Genomic DNA, 21,999 nt, shown 5'->3' on the forward strand with positions numbered 1-21,999 from the left:
TTGCTTTTCATTTCTATAAATCACTTCCTACAAGGTGCTGACCATGGACAAACATTTAAAGCAGCATTTTTTAAAGATGATTACTTTGATCTTCTGCCAACTGATCAAACATGAAGCAAAAGTTATGATTCCTTTGAAAGAAAACATTAGGATATTCCAAGGTCATCTTATTTTATCTTTGCAAAAAGCCAAAACCAAAGTTAATCTGATTCTATCGCTGAAAATAGCTTTCCCCCTCTGCCCAAATGAAGTCCTAGGACACCAATGAAGTAGTCAAGTCTTAGCCTGCAAGCTTTATTTATGAAAGAGTTTTCCCTATTATTTTGTAATGGCCGCTCTTACGACTGAAAGCGGAGGCAGCCAATAACAGGAGAGGAGAGAGAGAAAGCTGTTGCTTCATCCCCTCTCTTTTAGAGATCCATACAAAAGGGACTAAAGAGGTGCTTGCTCATACTGACTGATTCAGATGGCCAACAACTGAGAATAAACAAAGGAGTATTAATACTGCATAAGCTACAAGCAAATCCAATAGGCTTCAGAGTCGATGAGGTAACATATGGTGTAAAAATACCAATGTCATGGATTTGCCATGTCACACTAGAGATTCAGAGAAGTTCTGTGGCCTGTGCTATGCAGGAAGTCAGACTAGATGAGCACAGTTGTCCCTTCTAGCCTTAAATCCTATGAATCTATGAGGCTGACAGAACGTATGTTTTCCGGACCATATTAGCATTGGTTTTTATGCCCTTGCCTAGCTGAGATGATTTCAATGCTTTTCTTTGGGTTTTTTTTTTGTTTGAACAGTATCACATTTAAATGCAACTATAATAGGGTTGATTTGGAGGATACACCTGCCGTCTGCACATCCCTGGGAATGAAAGCAACTCTGTTCTTGGGAGCAGGAAAAGAAAGCAGGTTGCCCAAAAATAACAAACTTCATGAACAGAGACTCGGACAGCGCTTTGGTCTCATTCCTGAGAGGAGACACTGTCAGCACATGGAGGTCAGTGTTGATATAAAGGGAGCCCTAAAATCTCAGTGAGTTCTGGTGTGACCTACTCTAACAGGTGCCTATGTACATTTGACTGACATGCAACATGTCAGTACTGTAGCCTCCCTGTGTGATCTGTATTAGCTGTTATAAATTCCTGTCCTCTGCTCCATCTCCTTACTCACTCCCCCATAACTTGCAATGTCTGTAAACCAGCCTCTCGACTATAAGGAGACCCATTCTGTGTGCAAGAGAAATGCAGGGAGAAGAAATCTCCCTTGGTGATGAATATCACCACTGCAAATCACTGACATCCCTCTTTAGAGGGTGTTTTAGTTTTAACCCAAATAAGAGGGTCATCTCTGTACCAAGATGGGAACAATCCATCTTGGGATGCAAAGAGATACATTAATCTGATCTGTGATAAATAATCTCAGAAAATGACAGTTTGGAGACAGTTTTCCTGGCTCAGAGAGACAGATAACGATGAAATGGAAATGAATGGCCTGCTTTAAGAGGAGAGATGAGACAAAATTCCAAACTTTTTTTTGCTTCTCATTAGGTGGCGACTTATCTCAGGAGTTCAGCTCCACATGGAATATGGAAACAGCATATCTGAAATAAGAGCCTAGATCCCTCTGAGAAAGTGAGAGTCCAGGAGACTCAGTTAATTATCTTCATTTGCTGTCACCAGTTTTTCCAAAGTGTGATGAGTGACTGCAGATTACTTCAGGGATGTTGTGAACTGACATAAAAAAAACTTTAGGGAATGAGAAACTACAGTTTCTCAAGCAGGACAAAATTATGATTGGCTCCTCTCTTTACAATGTCCTTGCAGTACCATAATTCTGAACTCTACTTTGTAATTGAATGGCTTCTCAGTCATTTTTTTTTAAGGCCACAATTGACTGTCCTTAATGGAATGTAATCCTATGAAGTATCTCAGGCAGCTGTTTAAATATTGAAAACATGAGCTTGATTCTGCTCTCCATCACTGTTACAAAACAATGCCAAGGAACCAAGCATTAACTGAAAACTATTAATGTATATTCCATAATATGTACAAGGTACCGACTTGGATTTGCCTTGTTTTCAGCAATATCAATACAAGGAGTGAAACAGGTTGACAGTGTCTTTTAATAAAGTTATGGCTAAATCCTGTGCAAACAGGCAAGTGGTAAAATGTGACTTCTGTTCCCTAATCCTCCCAGCTTATCCCTATCCAGTTTGTCCTATTGTGAGCTTTCTGGGGCACAGACTGTCTTCCTTGATACTTGTGGCGCACACACCAGCACAATGGAGCCTGATCCTTGATTGGATTTCCTAGTTATTATTCTAAATAAATAGTAACAACAGCAAGAGTCACATGTTCCTACAGATGATTCTATATTCAATTACAGTAGAACAAACAACACCGCTATAGCACCTACCCTCATTTAGAAGAAAGAATTAATAGCCCTAATACAACTAACATGCAAATACCTTATCCCTGTACAATAAGCACTAGAGCTGGCAAATAACATTTGAACAACTTATTCCAATAATTTCACATAATTATTCAGATTTATCTAGCAATCACTCTAGCACATATTTATATAGACAATGATCACATTGCTTCTGTGAATAGCTAGTCTTAGGTCTGGGGCCTCTAACATACAGTAGTAGAGAATCCAAGTAATTTGCAACAAAATTTACACCCTGCTGTAAACTAGCCTGAAGCATACCTTGACAGGTCAGGTTTATCTACACAGTTTTATATGCTCTCAGCCTTCACTACTAGACTGTGAATCAGCTGTTTTAGAACACTCTTGAAATATGCTAAGATGAAATAGCCAACATATACAGTAGTAAGTCTCAGTATATGTGGTTTATTTTAATACTGGGTATATAAAGTGGTCACACCCTAGTTAATGAGCTACAAGCAATGTTCATATTAGGGGTCCAATGGTCTGACAAAGGCAGCCATGGTGACAAAGCTATCACCCCTGAAGAAGAAAAAGCTCAAGGAGGGGGAGTCACTGAAGGGTAACCCCAAAAGATTATCCTAATGGTGTAACATCTCTTCCCTAAAGCCCCATAAGGGAAACAGGAAGCACACTGAAGAGCTGGGTCTTCCAGTCTCCTGCCCACAACATTACAGAGTGAGACTTGGGCATTTGCTTACCTGAAGAAACTTCTTTCCTATTTAACTCCCCTCTGGATCCAGGAGCACGCTAGAAGATCAGCTGTGCTTGCTCACTGTTGGGAGATGCCATTTTGGCATCAAGTGAGAGAGGACCCCATGCCAGTGTTGCTGATTTATAACCTCAGATAGCTCCACATGGTGGGAGAAATGTAGTAGTGCAGAGTCCCACTGAGATGAATGGAAGTTGCAAAAGCCCTGCTTTTGTTTATTTTTCTTTACTTCCACCTGATCAGAGAAGACTGGGATATTGTGTCAATAGTGTCACAAAATCAAACATATGCGCACACACACAAAGCTAATGTGATGGAGGGAATGAAGTTAGAGGCTCAAAGCCATTCTCCTTCCTCAGGGCGAAGCAGATCAGGATGATGTATTGCAGGCCAGAACTATGCAAAGCACAGAGTTTCTTAGCAAAACACAGATGTATTGTAAGAGGCGATTCTTTCCTGAACTGCTATAGTGTGTTCAATTCATTCAGTGATGAATATTTAAATGAAAACACACGATTCTTTTTATGATAGAGCAGAACCGTGACTTGTTTCCATCCTTCCTGCCACCACTAAGGTGAGTCTGCAACCCCCAATTTCCATGCTATGGGCCAGATCCTCTGCTCTACCAAGATCTCTCTGTGCAGACAGCGAAGCAAAGCAAAGATTGTCCTGGTGTGGGGGACGGCTTGCTATGTTGCTCTTACACCAGCCCCTGTTGGTACACACACACACACCTTCTGCCACACAGGGTGGGCAGGAGGAGAGGAGCCGGGGGTGTTGTGCCTGGATGCAAGTGGAAGGGACCAGGGCCACAGAGTGATGCTCTCAGCCTCTCCCCAAATAAAGGAATGGTCCCTAGGGAATTGCTCTACACAGTGTCAACAAGGGCAGCTCCAGGACCAGGGGAGACATAAGCCATCTTTGCCTTCCCTCACTTAACTACACCCAGCTCATGCTCAGTGCAAGTGAGGCTCAGCAATCTCTTTTTAATGACAATGTTTGGCAGGACATGCTGCCTTGACTCTGCAAGATCAATCTGCGTTACCTCCACTAATAACCTCTAAGGGCTTACCCTCAGGATACACATCAATATGGATTAGTGAGATTTGTACATGTTCTTGAGTTTTGCACCAATATCAAAACTGGTCCCCAGTGTTGTGAGTTCCTGCATTAGCTAAGATATATCATGAAGAGAAACTTGCCCCTCGGATTCAGAATGCCAACTTTCCACATTTATTGTATCCCTTACACGTTTTTACTAGCTAGAATCCAAAGCACACTTCATCATAAGACATAATAAATTAGTTGTTGCCAGATTAATACACCTGAACAAGAAACACCCCAGAACCAGATGCCAATCACAATATAAACTATGATTTAAAATATTTTACTGTAATATTCCCTCATCACTCATTTACAAAAGTAAAATGTATGCTTATGAATCTTACGTGAACTGACTTCAGAGCCAGGAAGGGTCTTAAAGACTAACTTTAAAGCTCTTTAGTTCTAAACAGTCAGGAAACCGTTTCCTGCCAGTTAAATTGACTACTGACTTAAAGATATACATTTTGAAACACAATAAACCTGCAACATCTCACTGCTGTTTTTATCATTTATCTGTATTGTTTCAAAATATGCAGATCACTCATTCAGTTTACCATAAGAACATAAGAAAGGCCCTACTGGGTCAGACCAAAGGTCCATCTAGCCCAGTATCTTGACTTCCGACAGTGGCCAGTGCCAGGTGCCCCAGAGGGAATGAACAGAACAGGTAATCGTCAAGTGATCCAACCCCTGTCGCTCATTCCCAGCTTCTGGCAAAAAGATTTCATCTGGAATCTGAGAGACAAGCTGGGTGGGTTTTTGTTGTTGTTGGGAAGAGGTGTTTTTTTTGTTTGCTCGGGGGAGTAGAGAGGACTTGCACATTATCCAGTGTAACAAATTGTGCCAACCTAATTCTGCCCTTGATTACACACATAAAACCACACTGAAGAAACTGTGTTTGCACAGGAATATGGGAAGGTGGAATCTGGCCCTGCAGCTAAAATATCATTAATAAACTTGTTGATTATGGGAGAGACAGAAAATAATCCAGCTCATTCACCCATAGTTGTGCAGGCTCTGCAGAACACAGAGAATGAAAAGTAATAAAAATATATATTTTCCCACTGAAGTAAGCATCTATTATCATGAATATACACAAGGAGTAGATCTAATGATTTTGAAGTAATTTTTTTTTAGAATAAAATTGCATGTTAAGGACAAAATACTTGAAGGTGTTTCAACCATCCTTCAAATTTGCATACTTGTATTTTGGTGCTTACTTTTTAGATAGTGCAAAACGTGAACAAGGGTGCACAAAGTGTTTGCATGCACAGAGTGAGTAGCTGGGGTATCACTGAGCACCCTTCATTTCTTTTCACTTCAAAAGGAGTTGAAAGAACTCAGAACCCAGCACCTAACTCACCAATCTACCCTCTTTGTATGTGCAAATACATTTGTGCATCCACAATGGAATTTTTCCCACCTGAGAATTAAAAGGCAAAAAGTAAGTGTATAAAAACATCAGCACACAAATCCAGAGGCCATTTCAAATAGCTGGCCCCAAATGAAGGAAAACTAAAGCCAACATTTGGTTTCTGTTGCAGTACTTTTGTTAATCTTATTTTTACAATGTTCAGAACATCAGCAAGGTTGGAAAACCCATTAGACAGAGGATGGGTCTAATGCTGCCACATGGGAAGCTAGAATTTTAACTGGGGAATAGTCTTAAAGAAAGTCAGACAAACTCCATTTTAAACAAGACTGAACCACTACTAGCACCCTCAAAATATAGAAAACATCCCCGAAGGAGCAACCCTACACTGGCAGAAGGATGGAATGGATGACCTGTCTTTCTCCAGGTTTGCTTGCTGTGGTTCTGTGACTCTTGGGTTCAGGCTAAACTTACTTCTGCTGGTGAAGGGAATCCAGAGTGGCGATTCAACCTGGAGAAGGGCACTCAGCGGAAGTGAGTTCTTCCAGGGAAGAGCTGCTTTAATATCCATGCAGATATTACACAAGCCCTGCAGGTGGAAGCTGCAGTGGAGATGTGTTGCATAAACTTCTTTGGGCACGTTCTTTCCCTGGCCAGCATCAATCACTCTGGGGGCTTAGCTGTCTGGCTGCATGGCCCTCAGCAGAGAGGAAACTGTGAGCACATCATGCCTTCCACAACCTCCCACATGGCTGACTTTCTGCTGCAGGGGGCCCTTCTCCGGGTCTGCATGTGTGCAGATCCTATGTCAATCTGGCCCTCTGTTTCTGGACTAGCCATGGCCAGCACTACTACACAGTTCCTGGGGCAGGGTGTCCCTCATGTCACTTACAGTAGCTGAGAGAGAGACAACAGGTTTTGCTGATTTGGTCCTGAGGGGGTGTAATAGAATCCTTACTAGAGAATGCAGGTGCTAAGTGAGACATTATATGGGAGAGACAAGACACCATGAGTGTCGGAATGATGGGGACTGCAGGACACTCATCAATTCTAGTCTTGGCCAGACAGGGTCAAACCTACAGGGGTTATAGACGGAAAAGATTTATTAGACTTCTAGTCCCTCCCTCAGCCAGTACCAGACTTAGCGTCTCACTGCTAAAAATAATATGCAAAACTTCCACATTTCAAATAAGGGAGTGCTGGTAAGGAAACAGCTGTGTGTTGGTTATTACCAGCAGCTGACATGGGACTGAGCTCATTTCTATAGATATGAGATCATTACCCTGATTTTTCATTCGCTCCTGATTAATTCATGAATGGCTTTTCTATTTCTGAAAAGCATTTCATGGATTGCAAAGAAAAAGCCTTCAAAACCAAAGAGAAGTGAGCAATGTGCGGTTTGGATGAATACCACACAGCAGCTGAACAGCCTAAACAAAGTGAATGTTGAAGTCCACAAATGACATGATCCTTAACACTTCTCTACCTCAGCAGTCTATTAAATGCCTCCAGTGAGAATCTGGAAGGCTTTAAAAATAGTTTGTTTTTTCCTACTTTACTATTCCGATTGCACTCCTGAGGATTGGATGAGCACGATTGTGAGTGTAATCCTGCTAACCCTTACTCACATGAGCAGTACTAGGATGCAACAATCCAGCCCTGAGCAAGAGGTAGCCTACAGGGAACAGATAATGAAGCGTTATCTCAGTCACTTATCCTAATTATAATAAAGTCTAATATGGATGCCTAAAGGTAGGATGCACATTAGAGAGCTGGTTCCTTCCATTCTCCTATCCACTGTCTTGCAGGGAAACTCAAGCACTTACTTACTTTCCTTGGGAAACTACTGTCCTAGCAGTCTGACCCTGCACCTTAGAAGAAGGCAGCAGTGCTCTCACATGTGGAGGATCCCCTTGGGAGCGCTGCTGATTTACTTCTTCACACAGCTTCCCATGGTGGCAGATATAGTACAGTATTGCAGACTACCATTCAGATGAATGGGAAACTGAAAATCGTCTTTTTCTGTATTTATTTATTCTGTTCTCATGTCTGGATGGTGTCATTTGCCCTTTACCATCTCTTTGTCAGTCTTTGGTTTAAAACTCTCACACAAACTTAGGGGGCTGATAGACTGAAGCCAAAGAGAGCAATCAGTCGAGGGCAATAGAGCTGGCTCCCAGAGACCAGACAAGGCAGTTCATATTACGACTCTGAAAAGGCCAGATCTCACCAACAAAGGTGGGCTTCTTGAAAAGGTTCAATTATCTGAAATGGGCATGCTTCTCAATGGAATATTACATAAGTTGGATTTTGTTATAGAACAGACTCCTGACTGGGCTCAGCTCATTCTTTCTGAGCTTCATTTAGGATCCTATGGGCAGCTATAGGATAACCAGGCTTGCTGCATTCAATGAGGCTACCTGCATGAAATGCAGGCTGCTAAATGTTTGCATTGGAAAGACTGCCACCAGCTTTAGCAGACTAACTAAAAGAGCATGGAACAACCAAAATGCTCGTGTACCAAGCTTGCATCCTCAGCACTCTCATGTATGGTGGGGAAACACGGACAACTTATGCACAGCAGGAGAAAAGGTTAAACAGTTTCCACCTATGTCGTTTATACCGCATACTCAACACCAAATGGCAGGATAAAGTCACCAATACAGAGGCTCTTCAAAGGGCAAATTTACCAAGTGTGACAGTCCTGGTCAAGCAACGATGACTGCGCTGGCTGGGCCATCTGAGTAGGTTGGAAGATGGATGCACACCCAAGGACATGCTATACAGGAAGCTATCAGAGGGAACAAGAACAACGGGAAGGCCCAAGCTTCACTATAGAGACACATGCAAGTGAGATATGAAGGAATTTGGAATTGATCCTGACCAATGGGAAATCTTGGCAAGTGATTGTAACAAGTGGCACCATCATCTTCATCAGGCTATCAAAGTGCATGACAGGAGCTGGCTCCTACAGCTTGAAGAGAAAAGAGCCCGTAGGAAGCAAGGAGCTCCCAACCAAGATACATACATTTGCAATAACTGCCAAAGATCATGCAAATCTTGGATTGAACTATTCAGTTACATGAGACATGCAAACCATCTACATCATAGGCTGCAATTCCCACCATCTCTCGCAAATGAAAGGATGCCAACAACCTACCAGCTACATGAATAAGAATGGTTCATTTAAGGGTTAGCTGGAGGTCAGACTAGATGATCATTATGGTCCCTTAAAGTCTACGAGTCTGTGAGGACAGCTGTACTCATAGTCTTTAGTCAAAAGAAAAGGAGTACTTGTGGCACCTTAGAAACCAACAAATTTATTTGAGCATGCATCCGATGAAGTGAGCTGTAGCTCACGAAAGCTTATGCTCAAATAAATTTGTTAGTCTCCAAGGTGCCACAAATACCACAAGTACTCCTTTTCTTTTTGTGGATACAGACTAACATGGCTTCTACTTTGAAACCAGTCTTTAGTTAGGCTCTCATCTTGGAAATACAGAGCATGTGCTTAGCTTTACCCACTCTGAGCAGTCCCATTCACTGCATAAAGCTAACCATGTGCATAGATCTGGGTAGGATCAAGGCACTGGAAGGGATGATGCCACTGTTTTCATTCTGACTCTCTCCAATGCATTTTAGTGGGGCTATAGCAGAACCTCTAGTTTCCCTCCAAAGATCTCTTATAATTCCTTTCCAACGTTTACATCTATGACTTTCTCTTATTTCTCTGTACCCTCTGGTTTTTCTGTACGGTAAACCTCTCACTGTAATTCTCTGCTATTATTATGAATAATTTAGCATAACACCATAAATGGTGCTTCACCAGACAAGCCTACAGTTAAACATGCAGAAAAGGTCCTAGATGCTATCATAATTTTATTACAAATTCATTTTAAATAAAATTTTATATAAAAAAATTTGAAATATTTTTTTAAAAGAAATGTTTCAAGAAAGGATACACATTTAACACAGGTTCATTTTAACTGGTTATCTGAAAAAATGTATGTCATACAGTAATTCGGTATTCAAAGGGTCTTTTTTCCTCTCTATATAAGTGCACCAGTGAGAATGATGTGCATATATTGAGAAGAGAACTGACTTCTGAAAAAGTAACTCATTCTAGATAGTCAGTTCTAATGCTGGAACAGTCCCAGTAGTAAAGTAATTCCAAATGTGATACTTGCAGAAAATTCAGCCAACAACCAAAGCCCAAAGATCTGCAGCAGCATTATTATTATTTTTAGTCCTTAATGAGCTAATATATGTACACTCTTATGAAAATGATATCTGAGCCACACACTGCAATCATTTAATCAGCTGTGCTTATCCAGCACAATACAGAGTCTCACTTTAAGAAAGAGATTAGACATAACACCACACAGAAAATGAACCCCTGATCAACTCTGAGATGGAGATGTCAGTCTCAACTCTTCAAATTGGAGTACAGCATCATTGAGTTGTCCCTGCTAAAGGAGTTAGAGTGTATATTACAAAATAGCTCCAAGAATTGTTTAAAAAATCATTTCTGAAGTCTGTTTTCCAGGCAAGTAGTTTTTTAGGTTATTGTAAAATTAATCTCGGAAAAATAAGATTTTGAAAAACTATTTCACAAAATTAAGTCCTCTTAATGTACTTATTAATTAACCTCCAGTGAACAATGTTTCCCTTACCTAAAGGATAAACAAAGGGAGCCTAATTCTGCACTCCTAACTTGGGCAAAACTCCCGCCCAGTCTAACGTGACTTTTGCCTGAGTCAGGTCTGCAGGATTTGGACCAGGATTATTATCCTTTTGTGCAGATCTTACCTTGTTTCCGAAGTAGAGGATTCAGTCACTCTGTGGCACAGTTCCCATTCTCTACTATGCACATTATCCCATTCAAAACTGCACAGAGTCAACTGAAAAGGTAAGAGAACCTAAGGCTTTATTACTTTTTCTGTAGCTTGCCTTTGTGCCATTGACCTCAAAATCCCTGGAAGGGACGTTCAAGAGGGAACGGCCTGGGAGGGAAACCCTGTTAAAGAGCTTCCATTACAGATGTACTGCCAAGGAGCTCGCTAGGGCACCCAGGGCCCTGGAGTCAGTGTGGGGGACACAGGGACTATGAATAGACCATCCTGGCTTCCTATGGATCAACTGTTAGGAATTCTGGGGCTGAACCCTCTGCACACACTGTGCCCATCCTATCTCCCGCAAAATGATTTGGGGAAACTTCCCAGTCTCCCTGGCTCCCACGAATCTTCCATGGAAATGATCAATCTGGCCTATAGTAATTACCACCAGACCTGTCACAAGGATTTTCTGTTGTAAAATTTAATTACTATGCAATTAAGTACATGAAATTTACCATCTAAGTACTGACATATAACCAGTATATATGTAAGCGTAAAGACAGCTTACAGAATATTTGCTGTTGTTAAACCAGACGTTCAGGAGGCCTATTGCAATTAGTCAATATTTCAAGTGCCTAAGAGCTCCCTCAGCCCTTCGATTTTAAGTCAGAACGTGTAATTCTACCAGCCAAAATAAGTCTTTAGTGCAACTCTACATTTCTCAAGCAGAAGCACCATCAGTGCTCTGTGAAACTTCTCACTGAGAGAAACACGTCTAGCCACGTACAGCCTTGGAGATGGATTCCTGTTAAAAATGAGATGGATTTAAATAAGCTATAGGAGAATTTGGTTAGGGTAGAGACTGTGGTAGTTTGTTAATCCATAAACCAGATACAGCATAAACAGTGGCAGTGCAAGTGCCACCACAAAGCTCCCCTTTGTGACTCAAATCTGACCTAGAGGGAACACTTGTAGATTGTGAGAGAGCTGTTCAGTTTCCATGCCCACTCAGCCTTTAGCCCCTTAGTTCAGGCAATAAGAAAACCAGTTATTACCATCTGTGAAAATTACATTTTAAATTATACTTGGCATTTCAGAGACAGTTATAAGCAGCACCCGGTTCAAGAGTGTCATCAATTGTGACAGCAGCTGTACAGAACAGGATCTACATAAACTTTTCTTAAAGTCACTGCACACCTTGAAGAGAATGTAGTGCTAGGCTGAGGAGCAGCTGCACGACTAGAACCAATGTTCCTCTATAAATAATCTCATAGGCTGAATCAGTGCAAATTAAGCAAGTAGGGAATTTCCACCTTTCTTGCCATCCTTTATGGTCACCCTAGTCTTGCCAGCACTGGTGGCTCCTCACACGGATGCCATGTATAGCAAAGGAGAAAGAACTAGAGGGGCTGCTGTCTGCAATTCCAACACATCAGGAGGTGATCTTGTCAGATGCCATAAGCTAATAGTGAGACCTTCTCTATATTTGGATGGGAAACCCCCCAGCAATGCCCTTATTGCAGCAGGCATCAGTGCCAGTGAAAAGTGGCACACTTCTTTTTGAGGCATTACTAGGGTGACTAGATAGCAAGTGCGAAAAATCAAGACGGGGGTGGGAGTAATAGGTGCCTATATAAGAAAAGGCCCTAAATATTTGGACTGTCCCTATAAAATCGGGACATCTGGTCACCCTAGGCATTACTGAACATATGTCCTTGTATAGTGTTGCGGACACTGTGCTATGGGAGAGGAGACCTTTCAGATGAAACATGAAAGATGGGTCCTGACTGCAGGGTGGTTATCAAAGATATTCTGGTTCCTTTTGCAAAAATATGATTGTTGTTAATCCTGGTGTCCCAATCAAATTCCCATTTGAATTACAATAAAACCCTGATTATCCAAAACCTAGTGAAGTAAAACAAGGAGGGTGAGGTAATATCTTTCATTGGATCAACTCCATTATCCAAAGGTTGGAACTATCCATTTCGTTGTATTGCATCCTCAGCTGCAGAGGAAAGTGGAGAAAGGTGCTCACTGAGGGCTTGTGTAAATGAATAATTCCTGCAATAGCTTTTCTGCAGTAGCTGCTCCAGGCTTTTCCCCCTTGTAGGTAAGCCCTCAATTATATGTGTGCCACTCAACTGAAGTTAACAGGGTTATCTTGCACATGAGTAACTGAGAGCAGAATTTTGCACAGTTTTCCATTCATAAAAAATGGAAATATCCCATCAAAATGAGTGATATTTAGGTTAAAATAAAAAATAATTAAAAAAAACAAGCGTGTGATGGAAAAGAAAATATTTAACATATTCTTTAGGGATCTGCTGATAGGTGTGTTTACTCACAGGATTTATCCTTTAAAATCCAAATGAACTAAATCACTTTGGGCCAAATTCTGAAGTCCTTAATTGGGCAAAGTTCCCCTGGACTTCAATGGGATAAGAACATAAGAATGGCCCTAGTGGGTCAGACCAAAGGTCCATCTAGCCCAGTATCCTGTCTTCCGACAGTGGCCAGTGCCAGGTGCCCCAGAGGGAATGAACAGAACAGGTAATCATCAAGTGATCCATCCCCTGGCACCTATTCCCAGCTTCTGGCAAAGAGAGGCTAGGCACAGCATTCCTGCCCATCCTGGCTAACAGCCATTGATGGACCTATCTACTTCTTTTTTGAACCCTGTTATGGTCTTGGCCTTCACAGCATCCTCTGGCAAGGAGTTCCGCAGGTTGACTGTGTCTTGTGTGAAGAAATACTTCCTTTTCTTTGTTTTAAACCTGCTGCCTATTAATTTCATTTGGTAACCCCATGTTCTTGTGTTATGAGAAGGAGTAAACATTTCCTTATCTATTTTCTCTACACCAGTCACAATTTTATAGACCTCAATCGTATCTCCCCTTAGCCGTCTCTTTTCCAAGCTGAAAAGTCTCAGTCTTATAAATCTCTCCTCATACGGAAGCCGTTCTATACCCCAATCATTTTTGTTGCCCTTTTCTGAACCTTTTCCAATTCCAATATATCTTTTTTTAGATGGGGCAACCGCATCTGCACACAGTATTCAAGATGTGGGTGTACCATGGATTTATATAGAGGCAACATGATATTTTCTGTCCTATTTTCTATCTCCTTCTTAAATTATTCCCAGCATTCTGTTCGCTTTCTTGACTGCCACTGTACACTGAGTGGATGTTTTCAGAGAACTATCCTCAATGACTCCAAGATCTCTTTCTTGAATGGTAACAGCTAATTTAGACCCCATCATTTTATATGTATAATAGGGATTATGCTTTCCAGTGTGCATTACTTTGCATTTATCAACATTAAATTTCATCTGCCATTTTGTTGCCCAGTCACCCAGTTTTGAGAGACCCTTTTGTAGCTCTTCACTGTCTGCCTGGGTCTTAATTTTGCCACCTCATTGTTTACCCCTTTTTCCAGAACATTTATGAATATGGTTCCAGAACAGACCCCTGGGGGACACCACTATTTACTTCTCTTCATTCTGAAAACTGACCATTTATACCTACCCTTGTTTCCTATCTTTTAACCAGTTACCAATCCATGAGAGGACCTTCCCTCTTATCCCGTGATAGTTTACTTTGTGTAAGAGCCTTTGGTAAGGGACCTTGTCAAAGGCTTTCTGAAAATCTAAGTACACTATATCCAAGGGATCCCCTTGGTCCACATGCTTGTTGACCCCCTCAAAGAATTCTAGCAGATTGGTGAGGCATGAATTCCCCTTACTAAAACCATGTTGACTCTTCCTCAACAAATTATGTTCATCTATATGTCTGACAATATTGTTCTTTATTAAAGTTTCAACCAGTTTGCCTGGTACTGAAGTCAGGCTTACAAGCCTGTAATTGCCAGGATCACCTCTGGAGCCCTTTTAAGAATTGGCGTCACATCAGCTATCCTCCAGTCATCTGGCACAGAATCTGATTTAAATGATAGGTTACAGACTACAGATAGTAGTTCTGCCATTTCCCATTTGAGTTCCTTCAGAATTCCTGGGTGAATACCATCTGGTCCTGGTGATTTATTGCTGTTTAATTTATCAATTTGTTCCAAAACCTCCTCTAATTATATCTCAATTTGGGACAGTCACCTAAAAAGAATAGCTCAGGTTTGGGAATCTCCCTCACATCCTCAGCCGTGAAGAGCAATGCAAAGAATTCATTTAGTTTCTCTGCAATGGCTTTATCGTCCTTGAGTGCTCCTTTAACACCTCAATCGCCCAGTGGCCCCACTGGTTGTTTAGCAGGCTTCCTGCTTCTGATGTACTTTAAAAAAATTGCTATTACTTTTTGAATCTTTGCCTAACTGTTCCTCAAATTCTTTTTTGGCCTTCCTAATTGTATTTTTACATTTAATTTGCCAGTGTTTATACTCCTTTCCATTTTTCTCACTAGGATTTAACTTCTACTTTTTAAAGCATGGCTTTTTGCCTCTCACTGCTTCTTTTACTTTGTTGTTTAGCCATGGTGGCTCTTTTCAGGTTCTCTTACTATGTTTTTTAATTTTGGGGTGTACATTTAAGTTGAGCCTCTATTATGGTGTCTTTAAAAAGTTTCCATGAAGCTTGCAGATATTTCACTTTTGGCACTGTACTCTTTAATTTCTAAAGAAAAGGAGTACTTGTGGCACCTTAGAGACTAACAAATTTATTTGAGCATAAGCTTACGTGAGCTACAGCTCACTTCATCAGATGCATTCAGTGGAAAATACAGTGAGGAGATTTATATATATAGAGAACATGAAAGCTTATGCTCAAATACATTTGTTAGTCTTTAAGGTGCCACAAGTACTCCTTTTATTTTTGCAAATACAGACTAACATGGCTGCTACTCTGAAACCTTTAATTTCTGTTTAACTAACCTCCTCATTTTTGTGTAGTTCCCCTTTCTGAAATTAAGTGCTGCAGTGTTGGGCTGCTTTGGTGTTTTTCCTACCACAGGGATATTAAATTTAATTATATTATGGTCACTATTACCAAGAGGTCCAGCTATAGTCACCTCTTGGACCAGATCCTGTGCTCCACTTGGGACTAAATCACAAATTGCCTCTCCTCTGGTGGGTTCTAGGACCAGCTGCTCCAAGAAGCAGTCATTTAAGGTCAAGTCAAGAAACTTTATCTCTGCATCTGAGGTGACATGTACCCAGTCAATATGGGGATAATTGAAATCCCTGATTATTATTATTATTGAGTTTTTTATTTTAATAGCCTCTCTAATCTCCCTGAGCATTTCACAATCACTATCACCATCCTGGTCAGTAATATATCCCTACTGCTATATTCTTATTAGTAGAGCATGGAATTTCTATCCATAGAGAGTCTATGGTACAGTTTGATTCATTTATGATTTTTACTTCATTTGATTCTATGCTTTCTTTCACATATAATGCCACTCCCCCAACAGCACGACCTGTTGTGTCCTTCCGATATGTTTTGTACCCTGGTATTAATGTATCCCATTGATTATCCTCATTCCACCAAGTTTCTGTGATGCTCATTATATCAATATCCTCCTTTAATACAAGGCACTCTAGTTCACCCATTTTATTATTTAGACTTCTAGCATTGGTATATAAGCACTTTAAAAATTTGTCTCCTTTTAGCTGTCTGCACTGGCAGGGAAAAGGGACCTACTTAGCCTGGGGCCAATATATCTGCCTTCTATTACTCTCCTATAGCCATCTGGCCCAACCCTGTCACAATACTTTTACAGCAGATTCTCCTGCAGAAATACTAGAAATTTATAAATTTCCTGGATCCGAAATAATTCCAATAAATCTAAAAGGTGAAGAGAAGCATTTAAGCAGCTTACCTTTCTGATGACAACTACTTAGTAATCTCTTTGCTCCAATGAGTCATCCTGAGGGGAACTCCTCAAAGAGATGGACCTTCTTTCAAGGACATCGTCAATTTCAGAATCAGTGGCTCCCTGAAAAAACCTGTCCGATTAATTTCATTGTTCATCTTCACAAGCACTGTTAATGTATCTAGCCAAAAGCAAACTTATCAGCTGTTTCCAGGGGAGTTAAAACAACTTATTACTATAAGTTCAGGGCAATAAATCTAGGAGATTGTCCTCTTTACTTCCCAGCATTGTTGGCTGGAATCATGTCAGTGAGATAGCAGCAAGTAACACCAGCTTCAGTAAACTCACTGGAACTATGTCTCCATATAGAAGTTTTTGAAATTATGCAACAAGAACAGTTCCTGATTGATACAAGGCATAAACTGAAAATAATGGGAAGAGCAGAGACAAAATGATTACAAAAGTTTTATGAGAAGAAAAGAGCTGTAGGTACATGAGTACTTTGAATGTAGGGTTCCAAAGAGGCAGTGTGGCTCAGTGGACTGAAAGGGAAGCTCTATTGCATTCTTCTCCAAGCTCTGTCATTGATTTACTGTGTGGCAAGTCACTTAAACGTTCAACTCAGTCATCTCTGGTGTAACTAAACTAAAGTATATGGAATTGTAGCAGGGATTAATGTGGCCCTGGGAAGTGGATTTGCTCACTAGAGAATATAAATGTTGGCTCTGTTTCACTTCACGATAAACATTTTTCTAAGTGGAGTCAAGGTCAGTTATACTGGATGGCACTATAGTTACCTACACACCGTTTTTGGCGGTATGTGGTGTACATGTAGCTATACTCCACAGTGAAAAGAACACCACGTCCACACTCTGATGTGTAGCTCCATGTGTCAGTGAAAGGCTCTGGCAGAGGCAAGGCAGAGGGGAAAAGGCTTCAGCAGTGGGGCAGCAGCAGGACACTACTCTACTAAAAATAGCAAGTGTAGAAGGAGAGGCACAGATTGGACATGGAGAGAGCCATGTAGAGTATGTAACTCATATGCACACCCACATCCTTCAGGTGCACCTTTCCTCTACTCACCTAAGCCATGCCTCACTGTTTACACTGCTATTTATAATTATGCTATAGTGTACATGGGATGTACACTATAGGCTGCCAAAAGAATCATGCAGGGCAGATGCACCCTTTGTGACATCAGGGTGTGACAGCAACTGTTTGAATTTTAAGATCCAGAGTTCTTAAATATCCCAGTGAAATGAAAAGCTTGATTCTGCAACCCTTATTCATGCAAGTTCTCCTGTTGATTTCTATCATCCTGTTTTGAGTTTGGTATTTATTATTATTAATCCCATTTTACAGGTGGGTAAAGGGAGACAGAGAATCAATTTTACCCCTTGTGTAACTTCAGTGGGATATTGCTATCAATAAGGATCATATAGTTGGCCTGGGGAGAGGGCATCATGGTTCAGGTATACATCCTTTCTCTTTTAGTATCAATGAAATGTATTATGTGCATTTGTTACATTAGAAATAGGCCAAACAGTGGGGAATGCTTTGAGTACCTCTGAACGTGTAGGTATTTGCGCAAGGCAGCCACAGTAAAGCAGGGTTGTGAAGTGCCAATCACTCCCTTAGATTTATTTAAAATTGCCATGGGATACTAGGCTAGATCCAGGAACGCTGGATCCCCACATTAGCAAAGAGATACCTGTCAATAATGGCATCCAGCTGGCCACTGTGCAGGTTAGGCTCGTACATGAACACAAGTACAGTGGCTCATGCCTCAAGAGAGTTCTGAGTGCTATTCATATCGACTAGCTGCAGAAGAGGTATCAAAAAAGCCTTTGTGCTTCAGCAATTGTACTGAAACCATTTTCTTTTGTTAATTCATCTCTCCATGCATTACGGAGTGTGGGTTCCAATATTATTACACCTCTTTTTATCCTAAGTCACCCTTACATTCTCAATCCCTTCTCTGTTGCAGCCATGGACACCCCTGCTGCATTTGTGTAGTGTACAGAAGTGGTGGTGAAGACAGGGGTGAAAGTAACTTAAAGGGCTTACCGGTACTCCGGAGTCCTGAGCAGGGCACGTGGCCTCAACCAGAAGAGGCGCGGCCTCAACTGGAAGAGGCAGGCCGGGCCCTTTAAAATCAAGATTTAAAGGCCCCAGGCTCCAGCTGCGGCTGGGAGCCCCAGGGCCTTTAAATCACCCCCAGAGCTACCAGCTGCAGAGGTGGCTGGGAGCTCCGAGGCTCTGGGGTGCTTTAAAGAGCCTGGGGCTCCGGCCGCTGTGGGGAGCCCCGGGCCCTTTAAACCATCAGCCTGGGGAAGCTGGTCTGGTCCGGCACAGCATACTGGCTCTTGCCAGTACACCGGACTGAACCAGACCGGCTTACTTTCACCTCTGGGTGAATACCAATGAGACAATACTTAGTCCAGACCTAGCCAGACATCTTTGGGTGAATACTTTGGATGCTGAAAACCCGGCTGTAACATTTATAAATCACCGGGGGCAGTGGGAGGTTGAGTGGACAGAGAAACCTATAATCTGGGAAGTGCAGATAATTAGGTGACACTGTCACATCGGCATCAGCTGCTCTCAAGTTGTAATATTAATACTCACAAAGGAAAGTTTCTGCTTTGTCTGGTTTGAGGTTAGGAGATTCTGCACTCTCTTGTGGATCTTTTCCCAACTGAAATGAGGATTGGAATATAACCTGCAAAAATGTATCAAAACAGTCACAACCCAAATTCTACTCTGTCATAAAGACATTTTAATATTTTCTGCCAAGTACCTTATTCATAAAGAAGGTGTTTGGCCCTCTTGAAACACAAAATATGTCATGTCATTGAGAATATGACCCACGATTTAAAGGATCCACTTAAGATGGGACTCAGCAATCTTTAGGCTGTGTTTTTCTTAAGTGGATGTGTTAATACTGTACAAATGAAGGAGAGGAGAAACTGACATATTCTAATAACATATCTTAACAGATATTAGTGGCCAAGGCCACAGTTCAGTAAGGCATGTGAGTAGTTCCATTGACTTCAACTCACATATTTAAAAAAAGGAGTACCCGTGGCACCTTAGAGACTAACAAATTTATTAGAGCATAAGCTTTCGTGAGCTACAGCTCACTTCATCGGATGCATTTGGTGGAAAAAACAGAGGAGAGATTTATATACACACACACAGAGAACATGAAACAATGGGTTTATCATACACACTGTAAGGAGAGTGATCACTTAAGATAAGCCATCACCAGCAGCAGGGGGGGGGAAAAAGGAGGAAAACCTTTCATGGTGACAAGCAAGGTAGGCTAATTCCAGCAGTTAACAAGAATATCAGAGGAACAGTGGGGGGTGGGGTGGGAGGGAGAAATACCATGAGGAAATAGGTTTCAGAGTAGCAGCCGTGTTAGTCTGTATTCGCAAAAAGAAAAGGAGTACCCGTGGCACCTTAGAGACTAACAAATTTATTAGAGCATAAGCTTTCGTGAGCTACAGCTCACTTCATCGGATGCATTTGGAGACTGTCCACTATCAGAGGCTCGTTCACCTGCGCATCTACCAATGTGATATATGCCATCATGTGCCAGCAATGCCCCTCTGCCATGTACATTGGCCAACTGGACAGTCTCTACGTAAAAGAATGAATGGACACAAATCAGATGTCAAGAATTATAACATTCAAAAACCAGTCAGAGAACACTTCAATCTCTCTGGTCACTCAATCACAGACCTAAGAGTGGCTATCCTTCAACAAAAAAGCTTCAAAAACAGACTCCAACGAGAGACTGCTGAATTGGAATTAATTTGCAAACTGGATACAATTAACTTAGGCTTGAATAGAGACTGGGAATGGATGAGTCATTACACAAAGTAAAACTATTTCCCCATGGTATTTCTCCCTCCCACCCCACCCCCCACTGTTCCTCTGATATTCTTGTTAACTGCTGGAATTAGCCTACCTTGCTTGTCACCATGAAAGGTTTTCCTCCTTTCTCCCCCCCCCCACCCCCCCGCGCTGCTGGTGATAGCTTATCTTAAGTGATCACTCTCATTACAGTTTTCAGAGTAGCAGCCGTGTTAGTCTGTATTCTCAAAAAGAAAAGGAGTACTTGTGGCACCTTAGAGACTAACAAATTTATTAGAGCATAAGCTTTCGTGAGCTACAGCTCACTTCATCGGATGCATTTGGTGGAAAAAACAGAGGAGAGATTTATATACACACACACAGAGAACATGAAACAATGGGTTTATCATACACACTGTAAGGAGAGTGATCACTTAAGATAAGCCATCACCAACAGCAGGGGGGGGAAGGAGGAAAACCTTTCATGGTGACAAGCAGGTAGGCTAATTCCAGCAGTTAACAAGAATATCAGAGGAACAGTGGGGGGTGGGGTGGGAGGGAGAAATACCATGGGGAAATAGTTTTACTTTGTGTAATGACTCATCCATTCCCAGTCTCTATTCAAGCCTAAGTTAATTGTATCCAGTTTGCAAATTAATTCCAATTCAGCAGTCTCTCGTTGGAGTCTGTTTTTGAAGCTTTTTGTTGAAGTATAGCCACTCTTAGGTCTGTGATCGAGTGACCAGAGAGATTGAAGTGTTCTCCAACTGGTTTTTGAATGTTATAATTCTTGACGTCTGATTTGTGTCCATTCATTCTTTTACGTAGAGACTGTCCAGTTTGGCCAATGTACATGGCAGAGGGGCATTGCTGGCACATGATGGCATATATCACATTGGTAGATGCGCAGGTGAAGGAGCCTCTGATAGTGTGGCTGATGTGATTAGGCCCTATGATGGTATCCCCTGAATAGATATGTGGACAGAGTTGGCAACGGGCTTTGTTGCAAGGATAGGTTCCTGGGTTAGTGGTTCTGTTGTGTGGTGTGTGGTTGCTGGTGAGTATTTGCTTCAGATTGGGGGGCTGTCTGTAAGCAAGGACTGGTCTGTCTCCCAAGATCTGAGAGAGCGATGGCTCGTCCTTCAGGATAGGTTGTAGATCCTTGATGATGCGTTGGAGGGGTTTTAGTTGGGGGCTGAAGGTGATGGCTAGTGGCGTTCTGTTGTTTTCTTTGTTGGGCCTGTCCTGTAGTAGGTGACTTCTGGGTACTCTTCTGGCTCTGTCAATCTGTTTCTTCACTTCAGCAGGTGGGTATTGTAGTTGTAGGAATGCATGATAGAGATCTTGTAGGTGTTTGTCTCTGTCTGAGGGGTTGGAGCAAATGCGGTTATATCGTAGCGCTTGGCTGTAGACAATGGATCGAGTGGTATGATCTGGATGAAAGCTAGAGGCATGTAGGTAGGAATAGCGGTCAGTAGGTTTCCGATATAGGGTGGTGTTTATGTGACCATCGCTTATTAGCACCGTAGTGTCCAGGAAGTGGATCTCTTGTGTGGACTGGTCCAGGCTGAGGTTGATGGTGGGATGGAAATTGTTGAAATCATGGTGGAATTCCTCAAGAGCTTCTTTTCCATGGGTCCAGATGATGAAGATGTCATCAATGTAGCGCAAGTAGAGTAGGGGCATTAGGGAACGAGAGCTGAGGAAGCGTTGTTCTAAGTCAGCCATAAAAATGTTGGCATACTGTGGGGCCATGCGGGTACCCATCGCAGTGCCGCTGATTTGAAGGTATACATTGTCACCAAATGTGAAATAGTTATGGGTCAGGACAAAGTCACAAAG

The 21,999-nt window shown here is 41.7% G+C and overlaps 1 protein-coding gene across 3 annotated transcripts in view; it reads right to left on the reverse strand.

The window, feature by feature from the left end:
• Positions 1 to 21,999, reverse strand: part of SPATA6L (spermatogenesis associated 6 like) — an 84,966-nt gene that overhangs the window by 28,646 nt on the left and 34,321 nt on the right. For 2 of the 3 annotated variants that reach the window (XM_038402733.2, XM_043514857.1), the window contains exons 11-12: positions 18,925 to 19,018; positions 16,303 to 16,419 (exon numbers count right to left, since the gene is read on the reverse strand). In XM_038402733.2, coding sequence (XP_038258661.2) covers positions 16,321 to 16,419; positions 18,925 to 19,018 — 193 coding nt within the window. In that variant the 3' untranslated portion in view covers positions 16,303 to 16,320. Of the gene's footprint in view, positions 1 to 9,078; positions 10,112 to 16,302; positions 16,420 to 18,924; positions 19,019 to 21,999 lie in introns of those variants that run through there. The other variant, XM_043514856.1, reaches the window with a different exon arrangement.

This window comes from Dermochelys coriacea, chromosome 5 (assembly GCF_009764565.3).
Source record: "Dermochelys coriacea isolate rDerCor1 chromosome 5, rDerCor1.pri.v4, whole genome shotgun sequence".
NCBI classification, from domain to species: domain Eukaryota; kingdom Metazoa; phylum Chordata; order Testudines; family Dermochelyidae; genus Dermochelys; species Dermochelys coriacea.